This window comes from Syngnathus leptorhynchus, chromosome 5 (assembly GCF_054491065.1).
Source record: "Syngnathus leptorhynchus isolate UIUO chromosome 5, UIUO_Slep, whole genome shotgun sequence".
Taxonomy (NCBI): domain Eukaryota; kingdom Metazoa; phylum Chordata; class Actinopteri; order Syngnathiformes; family Syngnathidae; genus Syngnathus; species Syngnathus leptorhynchus.
The window spans coordinates 12,260,215-12,284,269 of record NC_141199.1 but is presented as its reverse complement, the minus strand read 5'-3'; the positions used below and the strand labels follow the sequence as shown (position 1 = coordinate 12,284,269).

The 24,055-nt window shown below is 43.3% G+C and overlaps 4 protein-coding genes and 1 long non-coding RNA gene across 6 annotated transcripts; 2 read left to right on the top strand and 3 right to left on the bottom strand.

The window, feature by feature from the left end:
* Positions 1-8,790, top strand: klhl5 (kelch-like family member 5). Its single transcript, XM_085911451.1, has 13 exons — positions 1-773; positions 3,188-3,376; positions 4,380-4,516; positions 4,581-4,777; positions 4,862-5,074; positions 5,667-5,853; positions 5,917-6,141; positions 6,322-6,397; positions 6,731-6,817; positions 6,950-7,024; positions 7,106-7,243; positions 7,305-7,476; positions 7,598-8,790. Exons 1-13 carry the CDS (start codon positions 1-3, stop codon positions 7,652-7,654), a joined length of 2,526 nt encoding a protein of 841 aa, XP_085767577.1. The 3' UTR covers positions 7,655-8,790.
* On the bottom strand, positions 2,209-7,231 carry LOC147056975 (uncharacterized). The gene is made up of 6 exons (XR_015066009.1): positions 7,094-7,231; positions 4,606-5,124; positions 4,375-4,494; positions 3,770-3,893; positions 3,098-3,348; positions 2,209-2,410 (listed from the first exon to the last, which is right to left on the bottom strand). It is a non-coding gene; the product is annotated as an uncharacterized LOC147056975 (long non-coding RNA).
* On the bottom strand, positions 7,902-16,720 carry rfc1 (replication factor C (activator 1) 1). 2 transcript variants are annotated; one of them, XM_085911449.1, is made up of 23 exons: positions 16,591-16,720; positions 16,259-16,372; positions 16,114-16,186; positions 15,778-15,891; positions 15,133-15,416; positions 14,962-15,033; positions 14,716-14,793; positions 14,294-14,620; positions 13,854-13,961; positions 13,602-13,781; positions 13,379-13,483; positions 12,858-13,284; positions 12,620-12,735; positions 12,402-12,516; positions 12,084-12,172; positions 11,865-12,002; positions 11,485-11,580; positions 11,148-11,401; positions 10,937-11,054; positions 10,537-10,682; positions 10,260-10,473; positions 9,653-9,838; positions 7,902-9,582 (listed from the first exon to the last, which is right to left on the bottom strand). In XM_085911449.1, the coding sequence occupies exons 1-23, from the start codon at positions 16,591-16,593 to the stop codon at positions 9,484-9,486; spliced, it is 3,456 nt and encodes a 1,151-aa protein (XP_085767575.1). In that variant the 5' UTR covers positions 16,594-16,720; the 3' UTR covers positions 7,902-9,483. The 2 variants fall into 2 exon arrangements, with proteins under 2 accessions (XP_085767575.1, XP_085767576.1); XM_085911450.1 differs by having other exon boundaries at positions 7,902-9,579.
* A 464-nt stretch (positions 16,721-17,184) lies between these two features.
* rpl9 (ribosomal protein L9) lies at positions 17,185-19,731 on the bottom strand. Its single transcript, XM_085912926.1, has 8 exons — positions 19,657-19,731; positions 19,233-19,279; positions 19,047-19,162; positions 18,562-18,657; positions 18,231-18,363; positions 17,736-17,816; positions 17,374-17,500; positions 17,185-17,300 (listed from the first exon to the last, which is right to left on the bottom strand). Exons 2-7 carry the CDS (start codon positions 19,276-19,278, stop codon positions 17,394-17,396), a joined length of 579 nt encoding a protein of 192 aa, XP_085769052.1. The 5' UTR covers position 19,279; positions 19,657-19,731; the 3' UTR covers positions 17,185-17,300; positions 17,374-17,393.
* A 354-nt stretch (positions 19,732-20,085) lies between these two features.
* lias (lipoic acid synthetase) lies at positions 20,086-24,038 on the top strand. The gene is made up of 11 exons (XM_085912314.1): positions 20,086-20,235; positions 20,407-20,585; positions 20,714-20,807; positions 20,911-20,991; positions 21,291-21,447; positions 21,684-21,741; positions 22,037-22,165; positions 22,889-23,034; positions 23,100-23,170; positions 23,244-23,355; positions 23,496-24,038. Exons 1-11 carry the CDS (start codon positions 20,152-20,154, stop codon positions 23,588-23,590), a joined length of 1,206 nt encoding a protein of 401 aa, XP_085768440.1. The 5' UTR covers positions 20,086-20,151; the 3' UTR covers positions 23,591-24,038.
* The last annotated feature ends 17 nt before the right edge of the window (positions 24,039-24,055 follow it).

Here is a 24,055-nt window from a genome sequence, read left to right as displayed (position 1 = left end):
ATGCTTGGAAGAGATTCTGTAGATCGGATCCCCCGCCTCCCCCCACGATTTCTCTCTCTCTGCTGGTCGTGGTGCTCCTCGGTCCAGGAGCATTTAACGTTAGCGAAGAACGAAAAGCTGTCAGATCTCAGCTGGAGAACAGCAGAGCGGCAGGCGCCCCTCCCGTCATTTCCTCCGCCTCGCCCCCTGGCTGTTATGTCTAGTGGCAGCTCGAACTCTTCCTCACGGAAGGAGTTCGATGTCAAGCAGATCCTCAGGATCCGATGGAGGTGGTTCGGTCACCCTGCAGTGCCTCCACCTCACTCTCCGCCGCTAAGAGACTATTTAGCCGGGAGGAGATCGGGCGGCCACTCCTCCCCCTCAGAGGGACCTTCTTCATTTAACGGTGGCAGCTCGAATTCCGCCGGCGTCGGGAGTAGTAGCCACGGCGGGCTTGTGACGAGCGGCAGCGCCGGATCGAACCTTTGCAGCAGTAGAAAGTTTCTTGAATCGTCGGGGAGTCGGAGCGGCTCGGGTGGAGCTGGATCCACCGCGAACTCCTGCTCTCGATCGGCGAGCCAGCCAGAGTGTAGAAGCTCCCCCGCGGCGTGGGCTTCTCCGCCGCCACGTCGCCGTTCTCGCCCGGTCTCGAACATGGAGCCCTTCGGTGAGGCCCCGGTGCTGCAGCTGGGAGTCGAGACTTCCGCTCGTGCAGGCGGAGACGGGGAGGCAGCGGCGGCAGCGGCGAGTACCGAGGATAACAACCACCCAGATACTGACTCCAGCTCTTGCAGGTATGAGGCGGTGCATATACCTGAAAAGTGTCGCACAAGTGACTTCACGGTATTTAAAAAAATAATAATAATAGACAAGAGTTTTGATGAGTCATTCTTGTGATCTACTTATGGTTGTCGGACATACTTCACTATAGTTCAGCATCACCGAGAACGGATGCGTTCGAGCGAATCCATATAAAAAGTGCAATGGAATTGAGCCAGTTGGAGCCGTGCAGACATGATGCGGTGGTCGAGGGACCACTTCAATAAAGCACCGGCTGTCAGGAAGATGGAACACCTTTATAACAGCTAGGGAACTACGCTTATCTCCAATCAACATCCCTACTGATGAGGCGTCCTATCCGAACACACCCAATTTTGAAATGAATTCCAAATGAACATAATACGTCAAGGCTTCAAGGACATCATTTCACTGAAATGTGATGTCTGTGCATTCAGTTCATATGTTGCAACAAAGCAATTTGAAATTCATCTTTAGCAAAAAAAAAAAACAGACGTATACCTTTATTGATTGATTGGGTGAGTGCAAGATGGTGCGCGTGCGTGTGTGTACGTGCGTGCGTGCGTGCGTGCGTGCGCAGGCCTGTACGCGCGTGCGTGGACGCGTAAGTGCAAACGTGTGAAAAACATTGAATAAGTCATATAACTGACTGATATATTCTGAAACAGGGTCTGTTTTCATCCATACTCAATGTTTAAATAAATAAATAAATAAATAAATAAATAAATAAATAAATAAATACATGTAATGTAATCGATATGTAGAGCATATAATCAGGTCAGAGCAGAGAAAAATGAGAGCACAATTTGAACATGAATTGAGGTTATGGAGATATTGTGCAGGCATATTTAGTAGCTATGTTCCTGTTGCAGTTGCCATACCAACACGAAGGGAGATGTGTTTTTCCATCCAGCATATACTGTCTGGGCAGCTCAGATTGCAAGGAGCCATTACACTATACGGACTAGTTGTCATTTCAGAAAGGGGGGGACACCTTCCTTGTCCGTATCCCTTTCGAAAATATAGTGTGGTGTGATGTGATTATGTTTTACTAATGTGGTGGGAGTCCAAATGCAGTCTTCCTGGATGCAATTGCACTAGAACAATTCATTATGTGGTGTAGTTTAGACCTCTCACTAAGTCTTTTTTTTTTTTTTTTTAATCCAATGCATCACCTTTGGTCCTCCATCTTCAGTCAACAGATAACAGATCAGTTATATTGTTTGCTGTGAGTTTGAGGAATGACTTAAAAACGGCCTATAGTATGATGCTGTATTGAGACCCCTTCCTCCAACATCTCAAAGAGAGTCTTCCCAGAAACTGAAGGCAGTTTTCTTAGCAATTAAGGAACTTTTTTCCCTCCCATTTGCATTTCCTACAATGTAGAGGCAAATGGCCAGATGCTTCCGAGCCAATGGCTCCTTTCCACGTCTTAGCTTCATTTGGCTTAGTTTGGACAACAACAGTTTTGTGTGTGTGGTTGTACTTGCCGCCGTACCAGTTTAGAATCATAGTCTTGATTTGCCACAGACTCTCTGCCGCTTCATACCGAGTGCCTGCCAAGCTCGATTAAGGGGCTCTGGAAAGCGGCCTTTGCCCACTTCAAAGTATCTCCCGGGGCACCACCATCTGTCTGGAGACACACATACACCACAATGTTAGCTTTTAGTCTCCCCCAAGAGGTTTTAGCCTAGAAATGAGTGAAAAGTATATCGATGGGGGGGAAAACATCCTAAAGTGCAAAGGTCATGCTCAAGGTAGAAAAGTGAGAATGGGAAAGCAAGCCAAGGCACTATTATACCTGCCAGATGCTAGCAGGCTCTGCTTTTGAAAGCCCCTTAGCCCTTCCCAGGAGTTAATGAGAGCAGTGAGGCTGAAACCAAGCAGTAAAGTTCAAGCGATTCCCTGAAAGCTGCTGTAAAAATTCACCCAACTGAAGCGGGCTGATAAATCTCGGCGGGGGTATTTGCTTCCAATGCTGGCGGCTCACATGTAGAGGCGTTCATGCGCTTTGTTGTAAATGTACAAATATTGATTTTTGCCCCCTTTAGTGACAACATTTAAGAGAGGGAGTGATACGCACTCGAGATTTTATACGTCGGAGTAGCTCACTCGCGACCCTCGTGAGGATAAGTGGAGTGTGCTGTGATGATAACATCACGACACAAGAATCTAGAAAACATCGGATAACACCAACAACATTGATTTGCATGTCATGTCTCTGTTTTTGAATTGCAATTATCCCTCAAGGTAACATTTTTTTTTCATCACTTTGTGCTGGGGCCACTAAATTAAAAAAACACTCAAATCAATTAAATACCATCCCGGGAGCCGTGATGGTTGATGATTGGCCTCGTAGCGATACTTCATTGCTTATCTGCGACCCACATACATCCGTCTGATCACGCAGGACGTCCAACAGCACTGCCACGCTGTCTTCATGTATGTCGATGGAGCCCTGCGCGTGTCCAGAGGAGGGCTTATTCACCGCTCTGTCCCATGCTGACATCACCTTCCGCAAGATGGAAGGCTACTTGAGGAGTCGACAGTTGTGTGATGTGACGCTGGTGGCTGGAGACAGACAGATACCCGCGCACAGGTAGCACAAAGAGGGAATAGAATATATAGAAATATAATATAGACACGATATTATATTTTAGCATTAGGAAATCATTTCATCTAAAGAATAAAAACTTTGACATACATCTCAACTAAATTAATATATTTAAATTAGGCTAGCTGTGGCACCGACCTTTTTATTTAAAAAAAAAAGACAAATAGTAGGTGCAGTCACTTTCATGAAGTTCCTTTTTCATCTGGTAAGATAGTCAAGTCCAAGTCAACTAATTAATTGATCAGGTCATTTATATTTGATCAAGTTGCCATCCACACACTTGCTTAAGTTCAGGTGCTAAACTGAAGTTTGCTGGCATTGGGAAGAATCCTCAAATCATCAAGAAAATCACTTTTCAGAAAAAAAAAAGATACTAACCAGATTTGGACATAGGAGGTATCCATCCATCCATCCGACAGTCCTTGGATGCAGTGGCACCATGCCTCTACTCTCTCATCCATTCACATCCTGACAGTTTCACAGGCAGTTGGAAATTGCTAGTCTAAAAAAAAAAAATCACTCGAGGTGGGAATGCTCACAATAATATATTGGGGCGACCCTGCTACTGACTGTCATGGATTCTTGCTCGAGTTCTATAAATTCAAACTGTCTGTGAGGCAGTGAATGTGTCTAAGAGTGATTTGTGATGGGATGAGTCAGTGGAGGGCTGGGGAGGACGGGCAGGGCAAAGAGGAGCAAAATGCTAACTGCATGTTATTTTTGTGTGGGGGGGCAATTGATATAAATTTTTGGAACTTCTTGATCGGTCGCCACTCATCTCCATTTTATCATCCAAGCAGATGCCGCAGTGTATTCTCAGCCTTATCTCTGATCCAATCAGACATCAGATGAATTTGATAATCAACAGTTGACGAAAGCGTTTCAATTTTTTTTTATCAGCTAGCCTGACGACTAATTTGTTAACACTGCTATTTTATTGGCACGATAAGACAAAACGACTGACATTGTAACCTCTGACCTACCACAGGCTGGTTCTCTCATCTGTGTCTGACTACTTTGCGGCCATGTTCACCAGCGATGTGCGTGAGGCCAAACAGGACGAGGTGAAGATGGAAGGCGTTGATCCAGATGCATTGTGGACCCTAGTGCAATATGCGTACACAGGTAGGACTTCAAATGAAAATGGTAATTGAAATTGAATCGTCACGTTTTGTCATGTTTTCTTCAGGACGTCTCGAGTTGAGGGAGGACACCATTGAGTCTTTGCTATCCGCCTCTTGTCTGCTGCAGTTGTCTTCTGCTGTTCAGGCTTGTTGTTCCTTCCTCATGAAGCAGCTCCATCCCTCCAATTGCCTCGGCATTAGCTCCTACGCCAACGCGCAGGGCTGCCACGACCTGCAGAGGGCCGCTCACACCTACACCATGGTGGGTGCCCATTAACTTCATCTCGACACCGAGAGAAGCTTAAGAGTCAACCCGGGATCATAAATGACATGAATCACCCCCCAGGAACACTTTGTGGAGGTGGTTGGGGCCCAAGAGTTCATGCTGCTTCCCGTGGATGAGATGGAAAGGTTACTCATGTCCGATGATATCAACGTTCCGGACGAGGAGACGGTTGTAACCGCTTTGCTGACCTGGGTGACTCACGACGCGGCCGCCCGACAACGTCACCTTCCGTCGCTTCTCGCTCACGTCCGACTGCCATTGCTCCAGCCGCAGGTGAGGGCGCCGTTGATCGGCCTTCATTTCTCCTCGCACCTCAGAAGTTGCTGTAATATGTAATCAGCGGCAAGATGGACAGCAGACAGGAAACCGTGACAGTGTCGGCCATGTTAAACTGACAAATGGATTGACATTGAGCAACATCGGGACTTGTAAAACGGCAATAAGATGTGAAATAAATTACTCGCGGATAGATGAGTCATAAATATTCTTTCATCACCTTATTAGCAGGTTCTAGCTCGGGATTTACTCATCAAGAGGATGCAATTGATCCCCCGCTCCTCAAGCGCACACAATCTTTGGCATTCGCTGTTGCATCAGTTAGTTGTAAATAGAACAATTTTCTTTTAATATCATGGATGGGATTACCTTACATCAGGATTATGCAGAAAATGTGTCATCATCTATCAGGATTGCGTGTCTCCGTCATCCTTTATGACACACACGCAGCTAATGGAAGCTCACCCTAATGTGTCTCTCAGCGAGAGAGCTCAATTGAAGGATTCTCCCTGGGGTCAGCTGCTATATGCGCTGAAAATTGATTTGATTCAGTCAATGTGTTCAAGGAATTTTGTGTGGTCTGTTTTAGTTCTTAGCAGACCTGGAGACCAGGCCCATGCTCCGAGACAGCGTGGACTGCCAGCGGCTGTTGATGGAGGGAATGAAGTACCATCTCCTGCCCCAGTCTCGGCCTCTGCTTCAAAGCCCCCGTACTCGCCCCCGCAAGGCCACTGTTGGGGCCATGTTTGCTGTGGGTGGAATGGACGCTACAAAAGGTAGCAAATCACTCACTCACTTTTTCTTTACTTTAAAAAATAAATAAATCTGGCTTTCTGCAGGTGCTACAAGTATCGAGCAATACTGTCTACGGCGGGACAAATGGAAGCAGGTGGCTACCATGAGCGGTCGGAGGCTTCAATTTGGCGTGGCCGTCCTGGATGGCCGCCTCTATGTGGTGGGGGGGCGAGATGGACTTAAGACCCTCAACACGGTGGAGTGTTATAACCCTCAGTGCAAGACCTGGAGTGTCATGCCACCCATATCCACACACAGACATGGCCTAGGTGAGGAACCCAAATGGGATTGGATGACTACATACAACAAATCCATGAACCTTTAAGGTAGCCATCCCGTATGTGTGGAGGTGTCAACACTCTGCAACGCTAAGAGCGGACACAATAAAACCATGTGTGTGGTTTTAGCCAGTTGCTGCAAATCCGTCTCACGCAAAGCATGTGATGCAGGTGTAGCCGTCCTTGAAGGGCCGATGTACGCAGTAGGGGGACATGACGGTTGGAGCTACCTCAGCACAGTAGAAAGGTGAGCGAGCGTTTTACACCCCTTGCAACATCTCACGATGAGAAAGGTGCAATTTTATTGCATCCTTATCTCAGCGGTGTCATAAATATACACATTTAGGTTTTCTTTCTGAGACTTGGTGGGTTAGTGGGACTACTATTGTGTGTCTCAGTATTGCTCGAAAATGTTTTGGTGACTCCATTGTGGCCAGAAGTGGTTTCTGCCATCAGTAGTAGACAATAAATGACTTTCATTATGAGGCAACACTCAGACGGGGATCTGAATCCCAAAATTTTGTATTAGCGCTCATTAGATTGACAGGATAATTTGTTACTCTTTTATTAAATTTATTAGGTGGGACCCTCAAGCTCGCCAATGGAGCTTTGTTGCCAGTATGGCCACACCCAGAAGCACTGTGGGAGTGGCAGTACTCAATAACAAGTAAGTTATCGTGTGAATTGTAAACTATACGTTTTGGGACTATAAGTCACTCTGGAATCGTCACATTGTTCTAGAAAGCTTGGAGGTCATTGTTGGATCTAAGGATAAGAGCCTTTTTTTTTTCCTTCCCAGATTATATGCAGTCGGAGGTCGCGATGGTTCCTCCTGCTTGCGTTCAGTGGAATGTTTTGACCCTCACACTAACAGGTCTCTAATTATTTCCCATTTGCTGCTGCTCAGATGTTTTTACCCCTCTGGTGGTTTTAAGCCGCTGACCTTGATTTGCAGATGGAACGATTGCGCCCCCATGGCAAAACGGCGAGGCGGTGTGGGCGTGGCCACGTGGCACGGCTTCCTGTACGCCATCGGCGGTCACGATGCTCCTGCGTCATCTCTGGCTTCTCGGCTTAGTGACTGCGTGGAGAGGTAACAAAATATTATATTCACAGCATATCTACAATTTTTCGAATAATAATTATGCGTACAGGTATGATCCTCAGACTGATGTGTGGACAGCAGTGGCACCCATGAGTATCAGCAGAGATGCAGTGGGCGTCTGTCTTCTTGGAGATCGTCTGTATGCTGTCGGTGGCTACGATGGACAAATGTATCTCAATACTGTGGAGGCTTATGACCCTCAGACCAATGAGTGGTCTCAGGTACACAAACATCCACAATTTTTTAGTTAAACTCATGAAAATTCATGCATTACATTTTTACTTTTAAGTTGTATTGAGAATGGTTATGATGTGCTGATGATGCAGTTCTTGTATTCACCAGGTGGCGCCGCTGTGTCTGGGCCGGGCTGGAGCGAGTGTGGTTGTGGTCAAAATGTGAGAACATAACAATTTAGGGCCAACAAGCTGCAAGGACCAAAGCCAACTAGAAGTGCGAGGGGACTTTTACAATGTGAACAATAATTCCTCAGCCATCGTCATATCTCTTCCAGCAGTGACAGCCATGATCCAAAGCATTCGACCGGCCTTGTTTGAGTAATACAGTTCAACTCCCGATTTGACAGGAAACACACACTTGCACTGTTCTGTTGACAGATTAGCGAGGGACTGTCAAAAAAGTTACACTCTTGATTTGTAACAAACATTTTAATGTATTCTTTGGCAAAGAGCTTTCCTCTCTTTCGACTGACATAAAACAACTTCTGACATAATCAGCACAACCTGCTGCTGTATTTCTTTCACATTGTAACAGCTCACTTATAAAACAAAGTTTCTGTATTGTTATTGAAAAATAAATTGTCAAGACTGTTTCAGCACAAGCCCTTTTTTGTGACCCCCCAAAAAAACTAAAATGGATCAGGTATTGTTGTCGTAGCACTCATGACAAATTAATGATGAAGCAGTGAAAAGCTGTGATTTTTATTTTTTTTACATGAAACAAAAAATTATTTGCCAAGCAATTAGTGACAAGGAAAATAGCATTCAGCATCCAATTTATCCAATCATCCAAGTAAATATATGTTTTATATCCTGTATGGCCCCCATATTTTTCCATCCATTTTCCAAGTCACATCGCAGGCATCTACTGAATTAAAATGTTTTCCTCATACTACTACTTTGTTTTTTCAAAATCAAATTTTTTAACCTAATGTGTTTCTTTGAACATTCAAATTTTGAGTCAAATTGTGACTCAAATAAGATGAAAATAAACATTTGCTCAAACCACATTTGTTTAATATGTACAAAAATGGTTACTATTGCACTATAGTCTGTGATTATTTTTGTACCACGACAGTTGTGATGACTATAGCTACCTTTTTTTTTTATATACCATATAAGGCACCTCCATCAATGATGTATGTACACATGTATGTCTGCTTTAATGTGCTCTTGTGGCTTTTATACAATAAAAGTTGAGCAGCAAGCACCTTTGCTCTGCCCCTGTGAAATAGTACGACACGCAGCATGTTTACGATCCAAGTCTATTCCGTTTGTCACAAACACTTAGCCATAAAACACCAGCAGAGCAAGAGTGTTGCTCTTCTTAAGATGTGTTGGCAGCATCGGCAGGTTACAGGCTGCAATAGACTTGATTGTTTTTTGCATTGACATTGTGGACTGCTGTAAGCCTGAAATGAAGATGAAGTGTTGTGCTAAATTGGACAAGAAGTGCGATGGCTGACTTGGGTGTGTTTTTTTTTTTTTTATGGCTGGAGAAGCTTAAACATCAGGCGCCAGTGTCCTTGAGTTCAAATGATGCATTTGCAGCGTGTAATGAGGAAACAAAATGAAGTCAACTAGGCTGAAAACCTGTGACAACACCACATTATCGCTATATCCTGTTTCTATGACATACTGTGGAAATATGAAATTATAACCTGTGAATGACTGCTAATGATCTTGTTTTGGCCACAAGCTCATTGCTGTCGGAATGAAGACTTTTTTTTTCTGACCAACCTTAAATTTGGAAAGTTATGGATCCAACAATATTATTATTAGATCCAACAATATTATTAGTGAGCAGCCAAAAGCATGACTGCAATTTTGTTGCACTCTCAAGAAGCAGTTCCATGATTTGGAGCTCCCCTCCCCACACAGACATGATGAGGTGAACTATGATCGTGTTTGGGAGGCTTTTAGAAATTTAAAAGGGGCAGGAAGTGGTCATGGTCAGGATGTAGCTCACAATGCTCTGTTTTAGATCAGCAGTCACTTTTTAGCCTTGCCCTTGCCTTTGCCTTTACCCTTGCCTTTCCCCTTTCCAGAATCCTCAGTCTTTTCCTTCTTGGTGGCTTTGGTCTTCTTCTGCTGTGGGTGGGAAAACAATCAGACATATAATATGGGTTGGAATCAATTGAAACTGTCAACTGTAACTTACTTTGATCATAGCATCCACACTGAGGTTGTCCCCCTCATCCTCAGACACTGAGGCGTCCTTCTCGGCGTCCTGCACTTCCAGTTCAGTTTCTTCACCCCCGCCACGGCGCCCCTTCTTCACGACTTGCAGGGAGTACGGTGTCAGATGAACTTCCTTGTTGTACGCTCTCGTGAACGCTGCTTTCACCTGAAAGGAAAGAAAACGTTTTGACTTTTCGGCTTATTTTGAGGAACAAATCTATTCATATGAATACAGCACAGCAGCTTTGTGCATTGTAAGGAATTTTTGTATCATGTCAGCATTAGGCTAACCAGAAAAAAGTACGGAGACCTTCATGCAATAGCATAAGAAAATGTTTCTAAATGTTCGACTGGTAATGAATAGTACATTGAATTATTTTAATCCACAATAATTAACATTATGCACAGTTGCTGCATTTCAATTTGGGAATATAAAATTGTACTTCCATACCGATTTATTTTAAAAGTATTTCACATGAATAAAAAACTGTGTCTGAATAAAATCACAGTTTTTATAGATGAAATGCAAATGTAGTAAAAAGGTTGAGAGTAAAACCCAAGCCTAACGTCTGGCACCCCTCACTGACCTTGGAGTCCAGTTTGGAGTAGGGGTCAGGTTGTCCGCCCCATGAAGCGCTCTCCATCATGCTGTCCACGTCCTCCTTGATGAGCTGGTAATCGTCCAGCAGCTGCACAGCCTGACCTGCGCCCTCTGCCCCCAGCTTTTGTAGGGGGCTGAGCAGGGCCTGTTGCAGGTAGTAGAGGTAGTCCAGGTTCACCGCCTGTTTGCTGCTCATCGTCCTGCACAGCACAATACATCTTGAGCACCCCGCCAGAGTAATGGAAATGGCATGTCACGCTTACTTCAAAGACATGTGCGTGGCCAGCTCCTGGATGATGCGGGAATGTTTGTTTGCCGATGAGTTCTTGCCCAGCCAGCTTGGGAAGGATGGGAAATGACTCATGTAACCTCTCATGAGTTCACCTGGGATTACACTGGCGTAGATTGCCTACGAGCGAACACACATCGATCATCATTACCTGGTCACGTTCTAAAAAGAGTTTAAAACTTCTCATTTCTTTTTATTTTAGTTTACTCACAACAGTGTTCTTTTTTTAAGAGTATAAACAAAATTTTAAAAAAAAATTATACTCTGTCACGACCATGGCGCACTTCCTAATTTCAATCGCTGAAATTATGTGCAGAATAAAAACTACAGTAAATTATACCGATTGGTGGATTTTTCTTCATTGAAATTGGTACCTGCGTGGGTAGCAAAGACCAGTTCTGCCGTGAGCGGATGCAACGGTCCACCAGGTCTCCGTCACTGATCGAGTCGGCAGCCTTGCTGAGTAGCACGAGGTGGGCCTTTGGATTGCCGCTAAAAAGTGCACAGCTTTGTCAATTGCGGCTAACGTGCGAGCGTTAAACGTGTTGAAGCGAGCAAGCGGACACAGCGGGCGGCCTCTCTCACCCGGCGGCGGCAGGCCGAACGTGTATGTAATTCTCCTGGACAAAGAGGGGCGCTAGCGAGTAGTCGTGAAAGAAGAGATCCGACTTGTCAATGAGGCTCATGTGGGCCGTTTCCTCGCCCATGGCAAACACCTTCCGGCAGACGTCAAATGGTCCTAACTTCAAGTCCTTGCGGGCGGCGGCGGCGTCAGTCTTGCACTGGTCATAAGTCATCACCTTGTCTTTGACTGACCACATGCTGAGGTTATGGATCACCTGAGGAAAATGCAGCCAGCGCACATTTAGCTGGGAATAATCCCACATTTTTATTACTTATTGTGATTGGTTTTCTTTGAAACCTGTCTGATGTCTTGATTGGAGGCCAAGATAATTTCATTAAGCGCCGGGGGCGGAATCTTGATGCCTTCCTTGTAAGCAATGGACATCATAGCTGCCTGAAAAGAGGAAGGAGTTAGTTAGGGTTTAGTATTTTGTTGGATATTTATTTTTGCAACAGGTAGAAACACAGGTTATTATGGATGCACCTCATGCCACCTAGTGGAAGAGCATCAAATTGTTACTATGTCACTAGTAAAGAGATTTGTACCGAGATACAAAGATTTACGCCACAATGAAATGGCAGATATCATATCTTCAAGGGTTGCCCTGTCCACTATTCTCTCAAAACCCCTGCCACCACTCTGATACAAACTCAGAAGCCTGCAAGATGTGTTCTCACCTTGATCTGCTCCAAGCGCGGTCTCTGGAAGCGCAGATCAAAGCAGTAATTGGCCAATGATCTGATCTTCTGGTGGTTGCGATCGTTGCACATGCAGATAATGGGAATCTTGGAATTTTTGATGAGGCCGATCAATTCCTGCCAGACGACACAAATGCTTGTGAGTATCTGGAGCCTAGGAAAAGGTCATGAAGCAAGAAGCGATGCGGGTCCACGTACTTGCATACCGCCTCGATCCTCGTTGCCAGCCATTCCATCCACCTCGTCCATGATCAAGACGTGTTTTGCGCTGACTTTCTGCGATGTGCCTTCGTATCATACATGAACCATCGTACAACCACAGTAAACTAAACGCAACTGGCTCACATCGTCCTGCATTCAACACTGCATGCATGACTCATTTCATGAGACTTCAGAACAGTGAACATGTTAAATTGCAGAAATTGTGCTTTTAGCGTGAGGATGCTTTTTGTAAAAATAAGACTTGGGAGCTTTTTCAGTTATTCCGAGTTTGCATGGCCAAAGAGAGCAGTTTACCTTTGTAGAAGCCGTCGATGCTGGTGTTGTTGAGGGACTCTGCAACCACTTCCTTCAGGTTGGTCTTGCTGCGTGTGCAACTCGCATTCATTTCGACATAGCTGAAGCCCAACTCCTATTGGGCCATCCACCGTGGAGGAACGCAATACAGGGAAGAAATTGTACATTAAGTTTGAGTCGCAACAATGACAAATGCAACGCTATCCTTTCGAACGGACCTCGCAGACCAGGGCTGCTGTAGTGGTCTTCCCCACACCAGGCGGTCCGGAAAGCAGAGCAGCTTTGTATCCTGATCCATCATCTTTTCCTGCACCAAACTTTCCAAATCTGGCAACTAGACATCAGGGAAAAAAGGGGGGATTATGCCTACTCTACAAGAAAAACAAATTGATGAATGTTTTCTATTTTTTGGATGCGCAAACATCGTTCAACCGGATAGACATGGCTGTATGTTACCTGGTGGTTTGGAGGCACCGCTGCTGTGATGCTTGAACCAGTTTTGCAGCCAGCGCTGCAACTTATTGGCGCAGCTCTGCTCCCCTTGCTGGCCTATCACAGCCTTCAGTGAACATGGGCGGTATTTGTCCACCCACAGAAGACTGGCACCTTGATTGTTTCCTGATTTCATTACAGGGCACGGGCCAGAAGATGAGGAGGTGGAGGAAGAAAGGCCCAATTCCCTACGAGCAGTTTGAGCTGAGCCTCTTCCGGGTGGTGTTCCGCCATGCGCGGTTTTGCCAAGGCGGCTGGTTGTTTGTCCCGTCTTGGAGGGACTTGGAGTGTGAGGAGACCTAGAGTTGCCTTTGGAAGGCGAGATCTTTGAAGCTTTAGGGGTGATCTTTGAGGCCGAGCCTGGAGGAGTCCTGGTCTTTGAGGCTTTGATCTATAAACAATGACATGAATACAAACAGGAAATCACACACCAAAAGCAGTTTGTCGAATCAAATAAAACACAATTGAGTCGACTAACTGCTGACCTCAGCCTCTGCAGCAATCTCATACTTGGACTTCTTCCCTGGTTTGGTCCTAATCAGCTCCAACAGATCATCTTCACTCAAGATTTTAGTCCCAAAACTCTCCGCCTTGGCAAAAGCAGAATCTTTGACTACTTGAAAACTTTGTGAGCCACTTAAATTGACACAAGATCACTTGCAATGAATATGCATGCCAGCTAACTGTAAAAGTCGAAGCGTTGGCCACCTTCTCCAGCTTGGAGACGCCGCTGTCTCGACCCTGCACCAGGTAGGTGGTCTTCTTGCTGACGTTGCCTGTCACTTTGCCGCCGTAGCGCTCAATGAGGGATTTGGTCTCGTCTCTCTCCATTGACTCCAGGACGCCCGTCACCACAAAGACACACCCCTCCAAACAGTTATCTGCACCCTGGAAGACCCACAACAATTGGCAATGATGAGCGACACAAACCATAATGGGTTGATGACGTGAATGCGGTACCGTGGGGATTTCTTTGGAGCCCAGTGCTCGTGGTCCATCTCGGGTGAGGTAATTCCTGTAGGCGGAAGTGTGGAGTTTCTTCTTTTCTTCCTCGTCGGGTCTTGTGCTCTAACAGGGTGGAGAAAACAGGAATAAATCAGTCCGCCAGGATTTGGGAGGTTCTCAAACATGTCTGTTGGTGTGTGAAGGCTAATTGTTGATAGAAATGCTATTTGGATGTTTTTTTTTTTGTGGGCTAACCGTGTTGTTATTTCCCAAACAGGCAGTGCTGATTTCTTTTTTTTTAATCCAAGACACAAGAATCCAGCCGCACTCGAGTCCAATAACAATTCAGAAAAGTGTGACAGCTGATGGAAAAAAGATGATTTTTTTTTTTTTTTTTTCAAAGGGGGTGTACTCATTTATGCCAAGCCCCGTATAACGAATAAATTGCAGCTCACCTCTGGTTTATTGGGAGAAATTTTAGGTGCAGTTCCTATTTTGGATGCCTGCACCTTTTCACTACTTGACACTGCCAGTGGCTCCTTGTGGGGTGAGACTTTCAGTTTGCTCTTCGCTTTGCTCTTTGTGGCGTCTTCGTCTTTTTCCTCACTTCTTCTCTTCATCATCCCTAGTTTGGAACTGGGTTTGAGCGTAGCTGGGCTTTTCTTGGGTGAGGGACCTATCACGTCCTCTGACATGCTTTCCTCTCTGTTCTTTGAAGGGCTGAGTACATTCCTCTTTCTGGGGAATGCCTCAACGTCTTTTTCATCTGAGCTTGTACGAACCTACAGGAAAACACAAAGCAAAAGTTGGATTTGAAGAAGAAAAAACAACAACTGGGCGGAAAACTGTAATGATTTCTTTTTCAAACTGTCATCACCTTTTTGGCCTGTGGCTCTGAATCCAGTAGTGCAAGTGTTCTTGCAAAGTCTTCATCTTCATGGATCTGTTTCTCCAGCTGAGTAACGCCCGATTGAAAAGACAATCTTTATTAAGTATCCGAAGCTCAATCTTTAACAGAACATATTCTCACATATATATTCAAATGAATGCAGTAAGAACAGAACTATTGTAAACCAAGGACCTCTTTTACTTAATACAGATGGTTTTGTTTCACACGGTTTACCTCATCATCTTCGGCCATTTGTAGTTGTCTCGCAATTTGCTCATCGCTCAGATCATCCGTGTCCTGCATGGGCTGAGGAGGACATGAGATAGAAAGCCTTATTAGCCTTGATGACTACAGTGAAATTCAAACAGCAGATAATAATGACAGAGCGTGTTGGTCACTACTCACAGTCTTTCGTTTAGTGCTGGCGACCAGCTTCTTGACCGAGCGCTGGATGCTTTCGTTGCCAAAGTAGTCAAATACAGAGGTGGGGGTTTGTTTGGCACTCGGGGGTGGTGCCGACTTTGGTGTGACAGGAGTAGTGGCTCCAATTTTCACATGAGCAGAGGATGACTTGATGGAAGACTCTGCAGCCTCTTTCTCACCAGGACTTGATTTGCTCTTTTGAGATTTGCCATTTTGTTTGGTTATGGAGGACTTCTTCAAGGATTCAAAGTTGTCACTGTCTGAGTCTACAATTAAAAAAGTATATTTCAAAATATTTTTTTATTTAATTTCACACCTTAAAAGCAGAATAACATTGCAGTATTTACAGAAAAACTTAAAAATATGGTCAAATCACCACCACTCAAATAGAACTTCGAGGCCCATTGTCGACGTCAAGAAATACACACATCTAAAAAAAGAATCCCAAAACACTTTTTACAACACTTTTGAAAAGATTTCTTAGTTGCATGGCACAAAAATACTGTCATTTGTAAAGGTGTGTATAGACTTTTGATATCAACTGTACTTTCAGATCAATGAATGTAAAAGACTGATTAAAAACGGTTAAGCTTGAATACATTTTCTTAACCCTGACAACCATTTTACCTGATACCAAGATGTGATGAACAGGCTCTTTCTTGCGAGATTGTGCAGCTTTGCTGATCTTCTGTTTCTTAAGCAATTTCGTGGATTTACTGTCTTGCTCCTCGGAGTCGGAGTCTGGGTAGACGAAAGAATAAGTGTGGCAGTCAAATAAAAATGGTGTGGTGCTCATCTGTGTATAACTTGAACCATTTCCATATCATGTATATCATTAGATATCTCATTTGTTTAAAATAAATAATGTATATCATTTATCAAGACTGCTATTAGTTTTCAACCTTACTTCTACGGGCATGACTTACCAAAGTTACAGAGACCAGATCTCAGAAATATAATTACCTGATTCTATGATTGCTTGTCTTTTCCGTTTTTTGTCAGGCACACGTTTCTCCTGTGTTTCTTGTTTCTTCATCTGGGTTATTATTAAAAATAATATATGAGCCACCAATAACCCATTCCTTGGGTTAAACTGTCATTTTCCTACCTTGGTGTCTTTCTTCTTTTTCAACTCTTCTTCTGAGGATAATTTCCTCTTCGTGCTGACATTTCCATTGGAAGTCCCTTTCTGTGATGAAGACGCAAAGAACCGCCGGATGTCCTGTGATCAAACACATTTGACTGAGATCAACTAATTGACCGTATTCAATGTTTTTGCACGAGTTGATCAGTTAAGCTAACGACTCCGCCGTTTTCGTAGCCAAGCTTCGAGTGGATTAACGAGACGAAAGGATCAATTAGTTTTTCTGCAAGGTTAGCATTTTGTAGCAGACTGCTTTTGGTTTCAGAAAAATGCAATAGCCACAAATACAACGTTACCATTATGAATAAGTCTCCCCGCAGCGTTTCAGGTTTGTTGTCAAGTGGAGAGAACCCGCGCAGCTTCTTGGCGCGAGTATTTCTCAGTTGTCGCACGAAGATGACGTCGTATATGTGTCACGGTTGGGTCCATCGTAATATCACATTGAACATGCAAAGTGCTGCAATAACAAGTGACTGACAGTTGTTTAAGGACATTTGCTTTACATACTGTGTGCTTGTAAAATTACAACTATAATTAAAAAAACTATAACAAGCTTTTGAAGATTAACTGACAATATAGAAAGCAGTTCGTTTACAAGTTGTACACTGGACCAAAGTAAGAAGCAGCTCTCAGCACTCAATTCTTTTCGCCTTCTCTCATCCAAATTGCTACAATCCGCTCAACCTTTTGAATTAATCTGTTTAAAGTGGGTTTTTTTTCAGATGGCTTGCCAAGTTGTTTGGAAGTATTGATTTGGATGTGCGAGAGATTTCTTTGGCTGTACCCATTGTAGCTTTATTGCCAGAATAAAGGAGGGAACCTTGCATTTGTACACAACACAGTTAAGATAGCATTGATTAAAACATGAAAGAAAAAAACAACACAGAAGATATTCTAACATAATATTCCAACTTTATTGGTCATAACAGAATAGATTTGGTGGATGTTTTAAGCACGTTTCTGATGTCTTAATCAGGGTGACTGACGTGTTGGCTCATCAGGTCCACTGTTGAAATTTCAGAAATTTTACAAACCAATGTCCACGTTTCATTCAAATGTACAATTTTTTATTTCCTGACCTTGGATGCAGATTCAGATTTTACTTATCTGAATCCACAACTGTTCCCTTGTCAGACACGTAAATGCCATCCAAGAACTTTCGGATATCCTTATTTTTCACTGTGGTGGCCTGCTGGATGAGAGCAGCTGGGAAAGGAAGAAGTGAGTGAATTAAAACATTGAAGAGCTTATCTAACAAGCATGTCCAGTCCCGGTCCTTGAAGGCCACTCTTCGGCCTGATTTAGACTTATTCTTCTTCTAACAGCTGATTTAAATGATCACAGGTCAGCAGTAGGAGCTAGTGAGATGTACTGCTTATGTTGGCTAAATAATGAATTATTCATAAATTACAATGTGTGCACACAGACTGTAAAAACATACCTGAATTTGACACCAACTCAATATCGTTGCCCTCCAGCACCAGCTCGTCCTTCTGGGCTGCCGACACCATACACATCACACCTGGGAGTAAAAAAACGAAACAAATTTGAACCAATTGGGCGTCATCAAACAAAAAGGAAAACCAGAAACTCAAACTGAGCTCAGACAAAATTTGAAGTTCCCAATTTCAGACCCTAAAAAGATGATTCTTCCTATTGACAGGCATCCTTTATATGATTTTACCAAATTAATAATCTAGCCCTACATATAAGACATTTCTTTCCCTGTTTGTGAGACTGGCAGTGCAGGCTACCCAGCGTTTCTTAAACACACAACCTATGATTATGTTTTGTTAGAAATGGTTGTGTGGATATTGTACAGAAATTAGGGCCTATTTCAAATTCACAAAACAGCACATAAAAGGACACAAAGATGGAAAGCAATGCGCAGAGATCTCAGTCAAAAAAGAAACGGCAACATTCAACCTATACTGACCTGTCCTCATTCTGACACGACGGATGTACTTCTCACCAAGGAAATTTCTGATCTCGACCAAAGATCCGTTGTCTTGCATGACAACATTGATGGGGAAGTGGGCATACACTGAACGCATTTTGTAACGGAATCCCTGCAGTGAGACAATGACAGATATTGGTAGATTGTCACAAAATCTGCCAAATTGCTGAGTGACACTTCGTTAAGGTTGAATTGTGATTATTGAAGATTTGTATGGTGGTGGTGGTGGTGAAACGTCAGCATTGTCAAATGTGAATGTATTCTTCTGCAGTCAGTCCCAAGAATTGGAAAGGTTGAGTGACAATCTTACCAGAGTGACTCCCTTGATCATGTTCTGGACATGACTGCAGATGGTGCGAACTGTTGCCAGCTCCTTTCGGTTCCCCCACCATTTTTCGACACGCAGCTGAAACAAGAGTAGTTAAGCAAATCAAAACAAGCGGCTTGCAGTAAAAAAACAACAACTCTGGGATCAAACAAATAAAGGCAATTTAAATCGCTTTTTAGTGGTGCTTCAGTAGAAAATCCATGGATTAATCTCTTAGAATCTTCAAATTTGTTTTAGAGAATGAAGCGTCTTTGATTAAAGTATATTTTATAATACATTAGTTTCCATTTTGCACTTTCCCACACCAGGAAATTAGTGAATTCTCATTCATTACAAAGTAATCCCTATGCATTAGTGGCCTGGTTAGATTAACCTTTAAAAGTTATAATGCAATGAAAGTTTATCCTGTAGTTACAGCCAAAGTGCCCTAACATTCCGACTAGTCTAAACAGCCTGGTCTTCTATACCTTCCTTTTTTTCTTGCCCAGCATACGAAGCTCCAAGTTGATGTGATTGAACTCCCTGACGAGTTTGCCACGGGGGCCGGTGACAGTCACTTTCCGCCCCTTCAGCTTAAGATCGACTGCAACAAGATGCAAAACAATGAGGACAAGCCACCGAAAGACAAAACAACAGCCCGGCGTTTACTTTACCATTGTCGGGAATTTCGACCGTCTGGCTGCTGAGAATGGTCTTCATTCTATGGATTGGGATAGGAACGATCAGTTTAAGTTAGCATTTGTTGTGAGATTGCTTGCTTAATTTTAAGATAACGTTTATAGATACGCCAAACGCGAGCACATTTGATGCTGGCACAGATTTTTGACTTGTTTTGAAACGAAAGGTGCAAAGAGAGCAAGAGCCGCACAACTGCTAATATCGCCGTCGGCCTAGAACAGCTAAACCCGATCACGTATCAAACATCCATCTTTCACACTCAGACACAAAATAATACCCCCTGGGTAAAAAATATTAGTAACAGCGTAAATGCCGTTGAGGTAGAAGTAAAACTAATGTGACATTTCGCTTGATGGACTTTGATTGTACACGATGACTGAATTTTTGGGGTAATCTCACCTCGCTGGTAGTGGAGGAAAAAGAGCGAGGAAGTACGTCACCACGCTGTTGTAGCGTATGTGAGTGACGTCACCAGACGTAAGCAATGGATCGCAACAAACTGCTACTTTCCCATAAAACGTCCAACAGGACAAAAAACGACGAGAAAGATCTTGTTCTAAATTTTAATTTTGCCCTCATTGTATCATACGACAAAGTTAATGACGCTGAGATATTCGTTTATTGTGGGAATTCTATAATTGAAGTGATGGTCATCTTCCAGTGAAAAAAACACCACTCTTCTTTACATGCTTGAAACCCTCTTGGAAAAGAAATTTAAATAAAATAAAGTTTTTATCCGACCATCAATGTAGGCATAAAGGAGGAAAATGCGACTACAAAACTGAAAGTACATCTGCTCTTCTTCTGGAGCCGTTACTTGAACGCAACACCAGACCAGACTAATCGCTTGTCGATGTGATCGACACTGTCCAGGCCCGCAACTTGCTGGCTGTCATGGCGTTATTTAAGCGAAGCGTCGTTGTATTTGGCCGTTTCTCCGGTAATCGCCCATGGCTGGGAGCGACGAGTATCACACACGTCAGTACTTCATTTCAACACTGTCCAATGTTTTCATTTTGTCAACATTTTTGTTCCTTCGATCGTTCCATTGGTTAGGCGCAGTTCTTCTGATCCGAGTAGCAAGGGCAAAGTTTCGTTTTGACACTGTGCATCGCATTTGATTTATCATGAGTTATTGATTTCTTATAGGGCTATACGAGCGGCATATCATCTGCGACCAATTCCTCTCCGAGTCCGACTGACCGGAGCAAAGAGCGACTGATTGATAATGAAGGCCCCACGCTGCAGGACTTCATTTCAGGGGAACTATCCGATAAAGATCACTGGACAGAGTACAGAGGCAACTTGAAGAGGCAAAAAGGCGAGAGGTCAGTTTGTGTCTGACTCTCACAATTGACAAGTGCTTACATTTCATACTACAAAAAAAAAATATTATCCATTGCATTCAGCAAAGAAAGTTTTTCTTTCAACACTATAAGTCATTATTTTTTTGTAGGCTTCGGTTGCCTCCTTGGCTGAAGACAGAAATTCCTATTGGGAAGAACTACAACAAACTGAAAAACTCTCTGAGAGACCTCAATCTTCACACTGTAAGCCACACAAAGTATTTGTTGAGAAAGAACTGCACTATTTGTACATTAATCTGTCACATATATGCACAAATTCAAATTGTGAATTGGTTCTTTCCATCAGGTATGCGAGGAAGCCAGATGTCCAAACATCGGTGAATGCTGGGGAGGAGGAGAGTACTCGACAGCCACAGCCACCATCATGGTCATTTTATACATGCATTTTGGGTCCCATGTACACATTTTGATTTTTGAAAAGAATGCTCCGGAGTTAAAAATCATCCATGTATAATGAAAAATAATTCATCAGCTGTAATGGGCCAATCAGAAACTAAAGCAACAAAAAGCACACACATCAAACTAGAATACATTTCTTCACATTTGATGTGTGCACTGTTCTAGCACATAATCATTCCCCATTAAACTTCCATGATGAAATGTTTGCATTTTCAGGACCATTGTGATCTGTTATGTAATTTTTTTTTTTCTTTTTCTTATGATTAGCTGATGGGAGATACATGCACACGCGGGTGCCGCTTTTGTTCCGTCAAGACTGCTCGCCTGCCGCCGCCTCTGGACCCCCAAGAGCCCTATAACACCGCAAAGGCTATCGCAGCATGGGGGCTGGACTATGTGGTGCTCACATCTGTGGACAGAGATGGTAAGATGGACTCCTAAATTCCCCAAGGTGGAGGCTTATGAGTGTTATCAAATGAAGCAAATGGTTTTTCTGTCAGGGTTTGTTAAAAGTTGCAAAGATTTGTTTGAAAGTTTGAAAACCGTTTCAATGGTCGCAAAAAAATCTGTTTGATTATATAAATGATTTAAAAACGCAACATCTAAGAATTAGTCTTTCTCTTCATTATTAAAATCTCTTCATAATTTTTGTTGTTGTAGATATTGCAGACGGAGGCGCGGAACATTTTGCCAAGACTGTTTCTCACCTGAAGGAAAGGTAAACAGACTCCTTTAGGCTCCATCATCTTTCTCTTTCCTCAATTTTCAAACAGCCTAAACCGGGTCACCAACATGGTGCTTGCAGGCGCCAAGTACCTCCTAAAAATCACGAGGAATCATTGTTAAAAACATGACTAAAAGTATCATGCCATCAGCTATGGGAAGCTGAGTTATGCTCACATCATGCTAAAAAAAAAAAAAAAAAAAGTTCAATAGATGCAGATGGATTGTAACAGAAATATTAGTATCTTAAAACATGTTCCAAAGTATCCATGCTGTCTTCCAACATGTAGGAACTCTCAAATCCTGGTTGAATGTCTGACACCTGATTTTCGAGGTGACCTTGCGGCAGTTGAAAAGATCGCCCTGTCAGGTCTGGATGTGTACGCGCACAACGTGGAGACGGTCCGTGAGCTGCAAAGGTATCACACTTGTGCACATGCATGCCTTACGAGTGTTAATGTCATTTTTAAAACCTGTTTTCTACAGCTACTTAGTTATGGAAAATGAGCATTGTTTGTCATTTAGTGCCTGAAGAGATGCACAGTAAAATAGACGAGTGATAATGGCGGTCAAATTAAGAGAAAAGTAGATCTTGTTTTTTCATTCCTTGTCTTTACACAATTAAAAAAAAAAAACAAGAATGATCTTTTATATAAATTCACAGCAATAGGTATTTTTTTCTCCCCACATTCTTGACTCTTAACATAAATGCCCTTTTTTAATTTTCAAAAATTAAAAAAAAGACAAAATAAGAATGATCAATCAGAAATCACAACTTAAAAAAAACATACATTTTAAAAAGAGGGGGAAAAAAAAAACTTCAGGCTGCTCTGCAATCTTTTGTTGGTCGTTGAGCTGAGGTATGTTGCGGTTATGCGATATGCTGATGTTTGTCATGACATCTTGCACATTCATAGGTGTAGTCAGGGGGGAGGAGAAAAAAAAAAAAAAAGGCCAAAGAAACTGTAAAACTCGCCGAAAGCGATTATTTTCTCTGGAATGAGGTCTAGTGACTTTTCGTACATTTGCGTGACTGTAAAGGTGGAGCTTTTAAAGGGTAGAATTCCAAGACCTTTCACTACATATAAGAAAAACATCTCCTTGTATACCTTTGAGTTGTTTTCTCCCCCCCCTAATTCTAGACACGTACGAGATCCTAGAGCCAACTTCGACCAATCTCTTAGCGTTCTGAAACATGCTAAAAAGGCCAACCCAGCGCTCCTTACCAAGACATCCATCATGCTGGGATTGGGAGAAACTGACCAACAAATTCACAATACACTGGCAGGTACGTGGACAGGGAATGTGGCGTATTTCTCACCAGGTCGTAACTGTTTTGGTGATTTTTTGCAGAACTGCGCGAAGCAGCCGTGGATTGTCTGACACTGGGACAGTACATGCAACCCACTAAACGCCACCTAAAGGTTACGTGCAGTCCGGAACAACTCAAATGACTTTGGATTCATATTAATGATGACATTTGACCTGTGGCCTCAGGTGGATGAATACATCACTCCAGAGAAGTTTGCACACTGGGAGAAAGTTGGGAATGACATGGGCTTTGTTTACACTGCCAGTGGGCCGCTGGTTCGATCATCCTACAAAGCAGGTGAGAACCGAGGCTTGGAAGGTTATCAGTTATACATGACCTGGCCCACCTGTCTTGTTTTAAAAATCCAATACGGTCCAAGCAGCAAATTGGCCTCCCGGCTTGGTTGACCTCAACTGCTTTGTCTGTACTCTCGACAGGAGAGTTCTTCCTAAAGAATTTGCTGAAGAAGAAAAAGGCAGCAGCAGCTGTCACAAAGGCATCTCTGCAAACAGTCAAGCCACAGCCTAACTAGGAGCATCTATCAAGAAAGTTCTTGAGAAATGATTAAAGAGAAGGCAAGCAGGGACGGGCCAGCAGGTATCCAGACAAGCACCCGGGTGCCGACAGTCTGCATTCTTTGCACTTCAGGGGCCACTAATTGCATTCTTTGCACTAATTACATCCTGTCCCCATCCTTCAGGAGCACCTGATATTTTCTTTTTCAGCTATTTAAGCGGCACTTTGATACTTGTTGCCGCCATGGCTGCTGTTAGTTGGGTTATTGAATGACAATGCTTTGAAATATCAAAATTATTTATTGTACCTGATCACTGCTTGTCTTGGATTCAAAATCTGTAATAATTTGCACACAAGTGTCTCCTATTTCAAATGGATGTTTATAATATACAACTATCTTTGTACCTTGACTCCAGTTTCTCATGATTAAAACCTTTGAACACCAAAAGTGTGAGAAAAGTGATGTTATGTTTCCGATTCT

What these genes read in the sequence shown, in the direction of transcription:
- lias (XM_085912314.1), top strand. Translation starts at nt 20,152, where the DNA reads ATGGCGTTATTTAAGCGAAGCGTCGTTGTATTTGGCCGTTTCTCCGGT. An exon ending in CACATCTGTGGACAGAGATG is followed by an intron (nt 21,448 to 21,683) that starts GTAAGATGGACT and finishes TTGTTGTTGTAG; the next exon opens with ATATTGCAGACGGAGGCGCG. An exon ending in ACGGTCCGTGAGCTGCAAAG is followed by an intron (nt 22,166 to 22,888) that starts GTATCACACTTG and finishes CCCTAATTCTAG; the next exon opens with ACACGTACGAGATCCTAGAG.
- rpl9 (XM_085912926.1), bottom strand. Translation starts at nt 19,278, where the DNA reads ATGAAGACCATTCTCAGCAGCCAGACGGTCGAAATTCCCGACAATG. An exon ending in TGGGCAAGAAAAAAAGGAAG is followed by an intron (nt 18,658 to 19,046) that starts GTATAGAAGACC and finishes CTCTTGTTTCAG; the next exon opens with CTGCGTGTCGAAAAATGGTG. An exon ending in TGATCAAGGGAGTCACTCTG is followed by an intron (nt 18,364 to 18,561) that starts GTAAGATTGTCA and finishes GTCTCACTGCAG; the next exon opens with GGATTCCGTTACAAAATGCG.
- klhl5 (XM_085911451.1), top strand. Translation starts at nt 1, where the DNA reads ATGCTTGGAAGAGATTCTGTAGATCGGATCCCCCGCCTCCCCCCACGA. An exon ending in CCGCTCACACCTACACCATG is followed by an intron (nt 4,778 to 4,861) that starts GTGGGTGCCCAT and finishes ATCACCCCCCAG; the next exon opens with GAACACTTTGTGGAGGTGGT. An exon ending in AGACCAATGAGTGGTCTCAG is followed by an intron (nt 7,477 to 7,597) that starts GTACACAAACAT and finishes TGTATTCACCAG; the next exon opens with GTGGCGCCGCTGTGTCTGGG.
- rfc1 (XM_085911449.1), bottom strand. An exon ending in AGGATCGAGGCGGTATGCAA is followed by an intron (nt 12,003 to 12,083) that starts GTACGTGGACCC and finishes GTCGTCTGGCAG; the next exon opens with GAATTGATCGGCCTCATCAA. An exon ending in GGTCTTTGCTACCCACGCAG is followed by an intron (nt 10,683 to 10,936) that starts GTACCAATTTCA and finishes GTTCGCTCGTAG; the next exon opens with GCAATCTACGCCAGTGTAAT.